The following is a 14,909-nucleotide window of genomic DNA, read 5'->3' as shown; positions in this document are numbered from 1 at the left end:
AAATACAACGAACGTACAACATTATATTCAAAGTCTGGACATTCATTGCTCGACATTCATTGTTATTGTTACATTGCCAAAAGTATATAATCACATTTATCATATACCCAGTATCGCTTCCAATGCAATTCAATGGAGAGTACACGCATCGAATTCGGGCAACAATTTTCCATATCACGTGTACACCCACACTTTGCCCAAATATAACAAGTTCTCTCTGTGATTTGTCTTTAATTGTTAATTTCTTCGCTATGTTTGTTTTTTCAAATAAAAAAATATTTCTCTGCCAATTTATGCGATTATGTGATTCTAATGTTGTTTCTGTACCACTACATGGGGTATATGATAAAACCTTTACGCCCCGAGATATGGTTTACGCGCTCTTCTGCCGTACAACCTCGATCCTCAAAACCCATATATACGGGCTGTAAAGATTAGTACATGACAACTTCTAAATCAGTGAACAGTAAAGATGCTACGTACATAGTATTTTACATATATATATATATATATATATATATATATATATATATATATATATATATATATATATATATATATATATATATATGTGTGTGTGTGTGTGTGTGTGTGTGTGTGTGTGTGTGTGTGTGTGTGTGTGTGTGTGTGTGTGTGTGTGCGTGCGCGCGCGCGCGCGTGCGTGCGTGCGTGCGTGTGTGTGTGTGTGTGTGTGTGTGTGAGTGAGGGAATGCTATTGTGTTTGTCTAAATATATCTAACAGGGAGCAAAAAGTCAGCTAGAGAGAGAGAAGAGACAAGGGTAGTTTGCCCTTTTGCATTGATAAGACATCCAAGCACACAATTGACCTATAAACCCTAAATTTGCCCCGAAAGTACATTAAAACAGTGATTTGTACAACACGTAGTATTTAGGGAAACAATTGAATTTCGTTTATAGGTAGTTTTCCCCATGAATGGACGATAGTTGTTCCACCAATGATGTATGATTTGCCACATACCTGCACTACCCAGCCTCACTCCTGTTTTAATCTGGATAATGTCCAAGACTATTAACACAGATGACGCATTTTCATGAGTCACATGTTTATTAATTATGGTCGTAGTGCTTGTAAATTAGTTATCACTGGAACCTGCAGTTTCCATAGTTGATTGTAGTGTTCAAATGGTTAATTACAGGGCATTTAGCCCCAATAGGACAAACAGGCCTATTTTTCTCTTATGTTGTCGGTCTGACGTATAAATATATAACACAACATGCAAATCACTTTGACCGGGTTGAAAGAGGAGTCGTATTTCACGAGAACGTTGTCTAAAATGCATATTCCACAATTTAAATGAAACCCTCCCTGTTACTTCAAAGACGACACATACGTAGTATACATAAATCAAATGTCAGATAATACACCAATCAAGTATCCCTTTGTTTATAATTATACAGGTGAATATCTATTATTCGCCTAGATAATAGACACAGTTTGTGGACTTTCACTTTCCTAACCTTTACATACCCACGTAAATACCTGTACTTTTTCCTTCAACGAGATGGTACAATTATGTTTTGGAGTTTGTTGGTGTTTTGGAGTTTGTTGGTGTTACTTCTATTGATTATTGTTACTGATTTTGCAATAATCAATGGTCAATCCTTATCATGGTTTTCACACTGAAACATTACTGACTGTAAGACGGTATTTTTTTCACAAATATTGAGAAAGATAGTCTATGGGTACAAAAATGTGTTTTTTTTTTGTTTTTTTTTGTTTTTGTTTTTTAAATACTAATAAAATTCAAATTATAGTGCAGATGCTATCTGTGGCTTCTCTTCTCTTCTCAAATCGAGCTCACGACAATGAGAAGCTGGGTTGAAATTTCAAATTGAAACGAAGCCACCCACTCAGTCATTAACACCATGCTTTTGTTGGCCAATCACAGAATTCTGGCTAATTATAAGGCAGTCTTTAAATTATCAAGGTCATTTACATCGAAATATGGTATACCTGTCCGATCAGGACAAGATGCACTTTACATCATTCTAACAGTTGGGTTTTTTACTTATTTGCATGAACACATGTACAGTTTGGTTCATGATTTCTCGATGAGCTAGACGGGGAGAAGAGATTCGAAGCCACGGATAGCATCTATACTATATTTTATCAATTTACTATGAATTTTATTGAAAAGCAGAAGAAATCGCTCTGCTTTGAGATTCGTAGCCACGGATAGCAGCTAGACCTAAAAGTTATGGTTTAGTCACATTTGGAAGTGAATTGAGTGAACTGCATTGAATACAAATCAGTTATGCATATCCATATTAGTGATTTCTTTTCAGGACCAGTCATGCATTTGTCGAATATTTTATCGCATACCAATCAAGTTTTTTCATGTTTTTCAATACCCACATGTCTCTGAACACAAACATTCCTTAAACATCATACATCATCTAACATGTTTTCGTTTTTGAATTGTATTGCCTTTGTTGCCATTGGAAGAAGAAGAAGGGAGGGAGGGGGAGTGGGTTTACTTTTCAAATAGTAATCATGGATGTCTGATTCAGAACCAGACTGACGTGCTTCTCCCTTTTATTGCAGTTATCGTTAATATTTGGTCATTTGATTGTGTTGGTTTACAACCCAACTCATGGCAATGCTTCCCAATTTCAAGCAAATGTATGAGAAATTTATCAAACTTATTGGCGAATCGGGAAGACAATCGAAAATCAGGACACTTAGAATACAATCCGATTAGAGAGGTGCTAATGGGAAAGTGCAGAGACGACAGCCTCATGAGTATAGAAGTACAGCATTGAATTCGATCTCAACTAAATTTCCAAGAGAGAGAGAGAGAGAGAGAGAGAGAGAGAGAGAGAGAGAGAGAGAGAGAGAGAGAGAGAGAGAGAGAGAGAGAGAGAGAGAGAGAGAGAGAGAGAGAGAGAGAGAGAGAGAGAGAGAGAGAGAGAGAGAGAGAGAAACAACCAACAACAACACACTTACCTAAGCTTTTGGTGATACGTGCAGTGCAGTGGTGTTCGACTCTTTTAGTTTATGTTGTCGGTCTGACGGACAAATATTACACAACATGCAAATCACTTTGACAGGGTTGAAAATGGAGTCGTATTTTGTGAGAACGTTGTCTAATATGCATATTCCACAATTTAAATGAAACCCTCCCTGTTACTTCAAAGAGGACAAATGCGTGGTATACGTAAATCAAATGTCAGATAACACACCAGTCAAGTATCCCTTTGTTTATAATTATACATATGAATATCTATTATTCGCCTAGATAATAGACACAGATTGTGGACTTTCACTTTCCTAACCTTTTGACCTTCTTTCAGTTCACTGAATCGTATACACACCCACGTAAATACCTGTACTTTTTCCTTTATAAAGACAACTCCTGAACAATGCTGTGGGGGTGATATACATGGTACTGTGTAAGGACTGTGACCAGGTGTATATTTGCGAATCGGGAAGACAATTGAAAACCAGGACATTTAGAATATAATCCGATTAGAGAGGTGCTAATGGGAAAGTGCCGAAACGTCAGCCTCATGAGTAAAACACTACAGCATTAAATTCGACAACTTTATGTCTGAATAGACTACTCGGTTTGTTTCCACTCCACTTAATAGTGATGTGATTCATCTGCTTCCACAGTACAGACAGAAACTAAAAACAGCTAAACCTGTAATAAAACAAGTCAGACAGCTGACCAATGATAACATTGAGGAGTTGAAGGGATGTTTTGAAATCACCGATTGGCAAGTTTTCTTTGACAGTTGTACGGATGGGGAAGAACTGACCGATACTCTGACTTCGTATATTCAGTTTTGTGAGAACAAATATTATAACATCGAATGAAGTGCGTGTCTATCCTAACAACGAACCTTGGGTAACAAAAGATCTCAAAACGTGCCTAAATGAGAAGAAATCTGCATTCTTACAACATGACACAAACAAAGTAAAACAGATAAACAGGGGGTTTCACAGTAAAGCTAAACTGGCCAAAATCACATTCAAAAACAAAGTCGAAGAGAAACTAAGTAATGGAAATGCCAGGGACATACGCTTGGCAAAGTTTGACTATGATGGGAAGAAAGGAAAAAAAACAACGTCCATTATCAGATGACCCAGTCAAGTTTGCCAACGATCTCAATCAGTTGTACGCACGTTTTGATGTTACAGACTTTAACAGAGAATGTGAACATCTACATGAGCGTCTTACGCTGTCATCAATTGAGGTTAATGAACATGATGTAACCAAGTGTTTTCTTCGACTTAACCCACAGAAAGTTTCAGGACCTGATGGTGTTGGGGGGGGGGGGGGGGTAGTAGGGTGCTGAAACTATGTGCTAAACAGCTTACTCCAACATTCACACAACTATTTCTGTTTAGCCTTAAACTACATACCTCCTTCATGGAGAACTGCTATCATTATCCCAGTCCCCAAAGAAACTGGAGCTAATACTCTGAATGATTTTCGCCCTGTGGCACTGACATCAAACATTGCAAGTAACCAATTGATCGGATTTGTTGTCGCCAGTCACTTAGATCCACTGCAGTTTGTCTACAGGCCTGGTGGTGGTGGTGGTGGTGGTGGTGGTGGTGGGGGGGGGGGTTGAGGATGCACAATTTGATAACAAGCCATTTAGAGAATGCTGGTTCGCATGTACGAGTTCTTTTTATGAATTTTTCATCAGCTTTTAATACTATTCAACCACACTTGGTGTTACAGTGACCACTAGATATGAATACTAGTCATAACATTGTACTCTGGGTGAAAGTGTCTTTACACGACCGACCGCAGCTTGTCATTGTAGAGGGAGGAATTTTATATATCGGGGATCATCCTAAATACAGGGGTACCCCAGGGTTGTGTTCTTTCGCCAGTTTTGTTTTCCATCTATATAAACGAAATGTCATGCAAAAATTCAATATTATGTTTGGTTAAATATGCAGACGACATGACTCTTGTGGATTGTCTTAAAGATGAGTTCACCCTATCACAGAATTATGTTCAGATTGAGTGGGTAGTGCTTTTTCCCAAGCTCAATGTCGGAAAAACGAAAGAATTAGTGTGTGGTAATAGACAGGGGAGAGCAATGCCAGATGCAATCATCTTTGATAACGAAGTAGTTGAGAAAGTGAGTTTCTTTAAATATATTGGTACTGACATTGACAACAAGCTGTGTTTCAAGGAAAATACAGACTTTATTTCCAAAAAAATCACAACAGCGATTGTTTCTGCTCAGGAAGCTGACAAGTTTCAACGTTAATAGTTAATGTATACTTGAAAGGGTTTATAGAAGCTTAATAGAAAGTGTGCTGAGCTTTATTGCCACATGTAAATGTGAGAAAGGTTATATATCTACAGTCTATTTATTCTGTTAAAGAAGATGAAATGATTGGCAAAGACAGAATAATACCCTCAGCTTCAAATGTTTATTTGGCATTCACCTTCATACAACACTACAGTGTTATGAAGCTATTTCTATTAGTACGGATGAATTGTGCTGAAAGCCTACCAGTTGCTTGTACGAGGAAAATATGTGTACTAAGCAAAGTCTCATCAGAACAAATTGTGACCATCTCTAGCTATTATGGTGCCCTGAATAGTATTGTACAAAGTTTCATAAGAATTGAACCAAGAACTCATGAGATGTTACCTTATTACTACTGTAACATTTTATTGATAATAAAATATGCATGGATCTAGCCCAAAATGTAAAGAATTTCATTTAAATTGAAGCAATCTCTAATAAGATATCACCTACTTACCAAAGTACATTACTATGCAAATGAGTCTAATTTTATGCATTAATTTCTCTGGTAAACTAATCAGATCAAGATATTACTCTAAAAAATGTATACCAATTTCATAATTTCATTTGAAATTTGATAAAAACGCAGAAATCATCACAAAATGTAGTTTGCACAACCTAGCTAGCTGACAATATTTGGTTGATTGTTTCATTGCCATTTGATAACTTTAATGTAACAAAAATCTATTGCAATATTTGATAGTGAATAAAACACTACAAGACACATTTGCTACATGATACTTTTTTGAGATAAATGCCAGTTCATTAGATGAATAGAATTGTGATTAGATCTTTTTTAAATTTGGATTTCTCTCTTGATAATTAACCTACGGCTTCACTTTCCGTTAATATCTGATTATCATTTACATTGGTAATTTTCTCATTTCAAGAATATTCTGGACCGATTATTTCATTTATTTGAAGAAAGAAATCAGTTATTTATTGCTAAAGTTGTGCGTGATCTAGTGGCAACTTGGGAGTTCGGTTTTTTTTCCTCGAAGAAACATCAATTATTACATAATTTATGCTAGATCCACATCGAAGTGACTTGAATACTTAAAATTATCATTTGTTCGTGAAAATTCGAGTTATTTCAACCAAATTAAATGGTTTAGTTTGTCTTTGCATTTGAAATTGTCATCATTGTGAGTTTACAGCATGCGACCGCTGAGGGCAGCCTTCTAGTTGGTTAAACTATTGAATTTTGTATAGATAATTGAAATCGCATTTTGATTCAACCTTAAATCCCTTACTAGATCCACAGGGTAAAGTACAAATAGTCAATTTTGATCTCGAGATTTGATCTCGGTAGGAAATAGGAATGACAGTTATAGAGGAAAAAATCGTTATGGTGGCTATATTTAAAACTTTATTTGAAATATAGAATATTAGCGCGGGAATAAAATTAACTATTCGTCCTTTACCCTGTGCTAGATCATTATCTTTGCCATTTCATTAATGATATAAAGTGATTACTGAAAACCCATTTGACTGCCATCTAACGGCTTTGTCTTTAAAGTTGCACTAGCTGCAACACGGAATTTAAAAAACAACAACATATAATGAGTTATCATACACTGGACAGCATTGAATCACCTGTTGGTAAATGTATTTGTACAATTGCAACAGGATATGATAAATAAATGCAATCAAATTGATTTATGGGTACGCACCCACAATCCAGTGCGCGCCTCAATGTTATTACGATTTCAACCTGTTGCTGCACTACTTCTGGGTACAATCGACAACCAACTTAATCATTTGAATGTTTTAACAATTTTAAGTGAATGTATTGTTGGTTGTCTGATCAAAAAAAAAAATTACAGCTGTAAAGATACATTGCAGTGTGTACTATAGAAATATAATGATATAGTATGACATATACGGTGGTATACTTGTAAAACTTCACTTAGTTCAAAAGAGTGACCCTATTTTTTTTCTGTTTCTCATTACCTGACAGACACAATTTTTCAGTTCCGACATCAAAATAAAAAAAATCACTTTCGCCCGCCCTTAATATTTTGGGATACGGCGCCCTCTCTGGCAAGAATAAGCAAGTTTCTGGACTGTTGACATATCTACGGTCATGCCGGCTACTACGACATTTGTTCAGTAACAGAGCATTTCTTTCATAAGGTATGTTATTCAACTTAGCCTGGGGCTGAGAACATGGCAATTGTGTAGAGAAGCCGGGAAAGGGCTGGCTATTAGGAATCCAATAAAAAGAAGATAGAGAGGAGGAAAAGGAGAGGCACATGAAGAAGACGATTTTTTTTCATTTGTTATAAAAATCGACCCACCGATCCATAGTTGCCATAAAAAAGTAATGAGAAACATAAAAAACCTTAGGTCACCCTTATGTCACTTTCAAGTTTTCAGGTACATAGTTGTAGATTTATTGTGGTAATTTGTCAGGGTCTAAAGGGCCTGCTTGACGAAGCAATTTCACAATAATAGGAGCGATTTTTTCGAACAATTTGAATCGATCATTTCCACACGAAGTTGTCAAATCTCGCATTTCACCCAACCATGTAATCAAACGCGAGACTTCTCCATCTGTCATAAATTCCGACCCATTTCTTTGACGACAGGTTTGCGCGTACCTCAACAATTCCACAAGACCATTGAAATACGTTGGAATCTTTCCCCAGTAACCATACATGGTTATGATATTGAATTGCTCAGCAGTAAAGAATTCGCGCTTTTCCAAGAAACGGCGAATTGCTTCCCTGAGAGCTTTTGATAAGTATCCACTACCAGTAGTACCAAATAGCCGACCGAGGTATCTGTGAAAGTAATATTCCACAGATACAGCAGGAAGCAAGTCCCTCCCAATATCATAGGTAGTCGCTGTAAAGATATCATGATGAAAATAACAATTAACAATATCATAGTCTAAGTAATATACAATTATGAATCGTCCATTTATATTTTATAAAATATTGGTCTTTGTAGACATGGCTAAGGGTTCGGAACGAACATATCTTACGGTGGGGTGGGGAAAATAGTATGTTCAAAATGTTCGACAAGCTCTTAAAAATGTCATATCCCCCCACCGACCGAATCCAATGATTTTCGTCCCCCTAGGCTGCACATGTATGTATACATGCAATTAAACGGTACCCCCTCCTCCCGCATGCTGGATAATATCTACAATTATATGGCACAATACATTAAGTGACAATCGATTTTGACCTTACATAATAAGAGATTTATTTACAAAACGATGAGCGATTTGCAAAGAGAGGTCTCACACTTGGTTGTAATCTATACTTGAAGAGGAAGAAGACAGCATCCTCATAATCACTTGGGGAGGGAGGGGGTTGCTAGTGAGCAGTGAACAATTTTCTTAAATACGGACGTGTAGGAGGCCATTTAGAAGCATCATAACTTTTCAAAACCACATTATTGAAAGCCATTGAGTATTTGAATATTGTCTTCAATACCTAATTTTACTCTTCTATAATATTATAATATTGTCTTTATTTGAATCTTTAACTCTGTCTGTCTGTCTGTCTGTCTGTCTGTCTGTCTGTCTGTCCGTCTGTCTGTTTGTCTGTCTCGCAAAGTAATTAACTTCATTTACTACCATATTATGTTTAGTTATGAGATAAAGTCGATAACCAATCGAATGTGTGTCTATCTTAACATTTCTTTAATTCTAAGACATGCACACACATTCTCATGGCAGCCACCCGCCTTATGGTGATATATAGACTTATGAAGTTAGAAAGAAATTTTGCAAATGTATATATACACAGACACAAACACAAATACACAGACACACACACACACACACATACACACAGACAGAGAGACACATACACACACATATAAACACATATAAATTTATGACTAACCATGTAATTATGGGTGTTATGTTAATCACATTGTTTACTGAAAATTTGGAAGTCTTAGTGCGAAACCAAATATTTTGAAGCCATATTTTTTTAACGGTACTCGCATAACCGGATACTTACATTGATAAACCCCCGGTAAGCCCCACTGTCCTTTAGAGAACATAGTGTTTGACATTATTTCAAAGAACATTTTATTTAACCATTTCCTGTAACAGTTTTAGGTGGGAAACCTTTCACATTATTATCTAAGGGCAGGGTATGATTTTAGAATGCGAAGTATTTTAAAACTTCAATCTCTCCACACGCAGTTTACTAATTAATAATACGAACCTGTTGTACTTGAAAATGCCGGAACATGATCCGCTTCTACCTCGTGGTACTTAGAGTATTTTCTACTTATTACACCATATGCGCCACCATGGTTCACTTCGCCACTTCCTCCGAGTGCATCTATTTTGTCCAGCAATTCAAAAGGAATGACACCATAAATGTGGTGTATACCAGATTGCTCCAGGAGTAAGGCAATTCGAGCAGCCTGAATATAGAATAGAGATCAAATAAATTATAAATACACATTAGTAACAATATTTAATTGAAACATAAATTGTTATTTTAGATTGACTGCCTGCCAATATTATCTAAACACACCAGATATGATATACAAATGCTCAAGTAGGTCGAAAGAGTTGCTCCAATTGAGAACATTATCTAACTATGTTTTGAGTAATAAATGCTTATTCATTTAACAATGATTTTAAGGCAATTCTTAACATAAATTCGAATCCTAAATATACTAAAAGATTATATGCAAATCTGGTTAATTTTAGGAATTTATTGGTGTACATCTTCAGTACTGAGAACTCTTTCCGATTTAAATACTACGTGGTCTGTAGACGTGAATAACATTTCGAACTATATCAAAATATCACTTTTTTCATCTATCATTTAATTAATAATTCATCCATCCATCCATCCATCCATCCATCCATCCATCCATCTATCCATCCATCCAGCCATCCATCCATCGATCCATCCATCCATCCGTCCGTCCGGCTGTCTGTCCGTCTGTCTGTGTCTCTATAAATGTTTATTTATTTATTTATTTATTTATTTATTTATCGAGCCTGTATGTCTGTCTGTCTGTCTGTCTGTCTGTCTGTCTGTCTGTCTGTCTGTCTGTGTCCCTCTATGTCTGTCTGTCTGTCTGTCTGTCTGTCTGTCTGTCTGTCTGTCTGTCCCTGTATGTCTCTGTGTCTCTGTCTTTGTCTGTCTGTCTGTCTGTCTGTCTGTCTGTCTGTCTGTCTGTCTGTCTGTCTATTTTGTCCGCCATTACGTGTTGAGTTTTGTTGGTTTCTTTTCTCTGTTTTTGGTCCTCCGTGCCCCATCTTTTTTGTTAGGTCTGTTGTTTGTTTTGTTTTTGTTTTAATTTGTTTTGTTTTGTTTTGTTTTGTCCGTCCTACCTCTCCTTTTGCTTTTGATCCACAGTACTTATAAAAAGAGCGTTTGGGATAGGATTCCCCTGACGCTACAAAAACAGAATGTGCACTTTATGTGCAGTTTTTAGAGTGTTACACGTTAGTTTTATTCTCTGAAAGCTTTCCACAAGAGTCAGTCAGTCAGTCAGTCAGTCAGTCAGTCAGTCAGTCAGCCAGTCTGTCTCAGAGCTTAGAGATTACACCTGTTTCGAAACCATTTTGTATTTCTTCATTGGTCGTGTAGGACCTTCTATCAAAATTACATTATTACGTGAACCTTCTGAGAATTATGAGTATCAACTGTGAGTGCAGTCTGGAGTGATGTTAGTGTCAAACAATGGCTTCAGGCTATTTATATGTATTGGCTCATTGCATATCAATGTGTGAAAAACTATGATACGGTAATGCAAACATATTTAGAAAATTTTAAGGGCAACATTTTTTAGGTCTAGGTTGGGGAGGTGTATGTGAGTGTGTGAGTGGGTGTGGGTGGGGGGTGTTGTTACAGTATGGCACTACCTATTACAATCCACCCATCACCGATAAGTTTACGGTAAATTATGTCCAGTCCGTTATCCTTACTCCAACAACTACCTTTTTTTATCTTTTGAAGTATACATATTATGGACATGACCCCCTGTAGGTTTGTAATCACAGTGTTCTAAAGATGTAGATATTGCTTCATTATTCTGTCGCCAAGAATAAGAAAGAACTGGCTTTTACATACCTCACTTTGGTCCGGTTCTATTGATTTTATTGTCCACGAACCAGTAGTGATATGGCCTGAACTTGTCAGTGTCCATGTACCAGAAGCTGCTAAAGGCATCCAAGAATGAACGTTACCACAGTATTTAACGTTGTGTTTCTGGTATGCTTTAGTGAATGATATGGAATTACCGTTGATACTTCCGTTTTCGATTTTAAATACATCCACATAATCAAATCCCAAACCAAACACTTTGTCGCTCTTTTTGAGTAATATAAGTGGCATTAGGAATTTTCTGTTGAATCGTGGATCATCATAATATGCATTACAGACGTACATGACCTCTTGTCCTGCCATATTGAGTTTGTGTCTGAAAAATACAACGAAAGTGCGATATTGTCTTTAAAGTATCGACATTCATTATTGTTACACTGTCAAAAGTATATAACCAAATTTATCATATACCGAGTGGGGGGCGGTGGATTGGTAGGGGGGGGGGGTCACCTGTTTTTGAAATTGGCAGTAGGGGGGGGGGTCATGCTGTTTTGAAAATTGTGGATAGGGGGGGGGGGTCATTGTGTTTTAAATTGTGATGGAAGAAAAAAATCCTTTCTACAATGGCATATAGCCTTGTCTGAAATGTGGTACATGTCAATATTTGTTCTTGTCCCTGTTTCTTACATGAATTCTTTAATATTATTTATTAGTTCAAACATAACTATACATGTACACATACATGTATTACCTAGCTACCACACTAGTTACAGAACATGTCATGTAAATGCTTGGCTGTTTCACAATCAATGCTTCACTTATATTGCAGTTTGGGGCAAAAGTGAACTTGTGACTTGAAGGTTTCGTAATGGCAATTTTCATAGATAGTTTATAAATGAAGTTAATCTAAATTGTTCTACTCGTCATGTTATTGACACTACAAATCACCACATCTCATCAGATTCCAGTTTCTATTATACACTAGGTATGACCACCTAAAGTTCCCTAACATACCGGCGACTTTATTATACATATATTAATGCCCCTATACTAATGTTACATGTCTATTTTATGTGATATAGGAAACTCATTTAAAACGTACATTTAGATTAGCTTTTCGAAGCTTGGAAATATTACCTCAAAGGTTATGAATAACCTAAACATTGCCTTAGTATCTCAAGCAAAAAACTATATATCTCCCAGGGGGAAACCCCAAGGACTTCCTCACCCCCAGAGGTCACTCATGCACCAACAACCTTTTTACTGTCATAATGGTATTAAACTTTTCTTAAATATTTTCACCCTATTCTAATATGAGATGATATTGTCTTTTCATGATGTGAAATGTTTGCTAAGATAGTCTAAAATTGCCTTAATCTCCAAATCTCCCCTACCAATGATACTACCATTAGATGTGCTGACCTTTACTACATGTATATAATGATGCCATTTAACTTTTTAAGAACATATTTCAACCCTTAGTGTAAGTTATAAAGAATAGTTTCTGATACTTGCTGTCTTGTAAAGCATGGATTAAGTTATTGCTTGAAGGGTTTAAATAGCGTAAATATTGGCTATAAGAGTAAAAATCCTTCAGGGCTTCTAGAGGGAGACCCCCTCAGACCCCCCCGCATGAGGTGGACATATCCCAGTCTCAAGCTCTTCCCCTCTTACTGTCAAGATGCTATCAAAGTATATTTCAAAAGTATTTCAACCCTATGTAGTTGTTTTTTACATGTTGGTGTTGTCTTGTAAGGCTTGGACATTATTGTCTGAAAGGGTCTGAATAGTCTCAGAATTGACTTTTCAGGGAAAAAACTCCAGGGCTTCTAGGGGGAGACCCCCTAGGACCCCCCCCATGAGGTGTACACATCCCAGTCTCAAGATCTCCCCCTACCTCTTACTGTCAAGATCCTATCAAACTATATTTCAAAAATATTTTAACCTTATGTAGTTGCTTTTTACATGTTGGTGCTGTCTTGTAAAGCTTGGAAATTATTTTCTAAAAATGTCTGAATAGTCTCAAAATTGACTTTTCAGAGTTAAAAACCTCCTGGGCTTCTAGGGGGAGACCCCCTAGGACCCCCCATGACAGCTGTACATATTCCCTTCTCAAGCTTCCCCCCTACCTTTCACTGTCAAGATGCTATTAAACTCCTTTTCAAATACATTTACCCTGTGTAGTCAATAATTATAATTATGATAGTGCTAACCCGGGATCTTATAAAGTAGATGCAAGACAGTCAAGCAGTCCACACTGAGTCACGATCAAAACATACCTGTCACTCATGCGAATATCATATATGGGGGGGGGGGGGGGTCATCATGTTTTAGAATTAAGTGATAGGGGGGTCAGCCTGTTTTGGGGTTTACAGATAGGGGCGTCAGTGACTTTTTGTCGGCCCGATTTAAGAATCCACCCCCCAGGCTGGAGAAACTGACCGGTCCCTTATTGATTGTTAATTACTTCGCTATTTTTACGTTTTTGAGAATAAAATAATATTTCACTGCCAATTTATGTGATTATGTGATTCAAATGATGTCTCCGTGCCACTACATGGGGTATATAATAAAACCTTGGTAGTGCGGCTTACGGGTTCTTCTTCCGTACAGCCTAGGTCAGCAAAACTAATATCCGCACCGTAAACATTAGTATATGATACGTTCATTGAACACTAAAGATTCAATTGTGGATACTACTACACATATGATATTAAATAGGTAAGTGTAGGCCAACTGTGATTGGATATAGCTTAAGTCTAGTCTTCGTCGATATATGTATAAGGAAATGATCGCCATTTTGTCTTGGGCCAAACTCAGTATTAGCTAGTCAGCCAGATAGAGACACATGTAGTTTGGACTTTTGCATTGATAAGTCACCCCAGCACCATTAACCTAGACCACCCCAACTTTGCCGCGAATACAGCTGAACATAATAACAGAGATTGGTACAAGATACCAAAAACGTAGTATTGAGGGAAACAATTGAAATTCACTTACGTCAACAATTATACTTGGGAATCAAAACTTCGTTTATAGGTAGTTTTTCTCCACAAATGGACGATAGTTATGTGTCACCAGTGATCTATGCTTTTGGTCGCACTTCTCAGCCTCACTACTGTTTTAATCTGGATAATGTCCAAGACTTTTATCACCAGTGACCAATTTATGAGCAGTTTCGATAGCATTGAGTCATGATTTATGGTCGTAGTGCTTGTAAAGTAGTTATCAGAGGAAACAGCAGTTTCGATAATTTATTGTTGATTACAGTGCATTTGACACAAGTAGGACAAGCAGGCCTACTTTTCATGAGTCATGTGTTTAAAACTTATTGTTGTAGTGCAGTGCTCACAATAAGGTTGTCATAGTTTCGAGGATTTACAAAAGTTGATTGTTGATTTTTCAAATTACAGTTCCCCTGAAGAAAGAAGGGCAAGAAATCAGTTGAAAAGAAACAATTCGTCATCTGGAGCGACAAAAGTCGCACAAACATTGTTACATATGTTGTCTGCATTAGCTACCATTATCTTTTAGCAGACCATCCATCGCCAAATAATATCAGTTAACATGATT

At 36.9% G+C, this 14,909-nt stretch overlaps 1 protein-coding gene across 1 annotated transcript; it reads right to left on the bottom strand.

The window, feature by feature from the left end:
• Positions 1-5,392: 5,392 nt before the first annotated feature.
• On the bottom strand, positions 5,393-14,438 carry LOC144442034 (uncharacterized). Its single transcript, XM_078131306.1, has 4 exons — positions 14,337-14,438; positions 11,364-11,712; positions 9,492-9,696; positions 5,393-8,151 (listed from the first exon to the last, which is right to left on the bottom strand). Exons 2-4 carry the CDS (start codon positions 11,697-11,699, stop codon positions 7,697-7,699), a joined length of 996 nt encoding a protein of 331 aa, XP_077987432.1. The 5' UTR covers positions 11,700-11,712; positions 14,337-14,438; the 3' UTR covers positions 5,393-7,696.
• Between the last annotated feature and the right edge of the window lie 471 nt (positions 14,439-14,909).

The sequence above is a fragment of the Glandiceps talaboti genome, chromosome 11, assembly GCF_964340395.1.
Source record: "Glandiceps talaboti chromosome 11, keGlaTala1.1, whole genome shotgun sequence".
In the NCBI taxonomy this organism is placed as follows: domain Eukaryota; kingdom Metazoa; phylum Hemichordata; class Enteropneusta; family Spengelidae; genus Glandiceps; species Glandiceps talaboti.
Note: the sequence above shows the minus strand (reverse complement) of the source record. Positions and strands in the feature narration are given on the sequence as shown.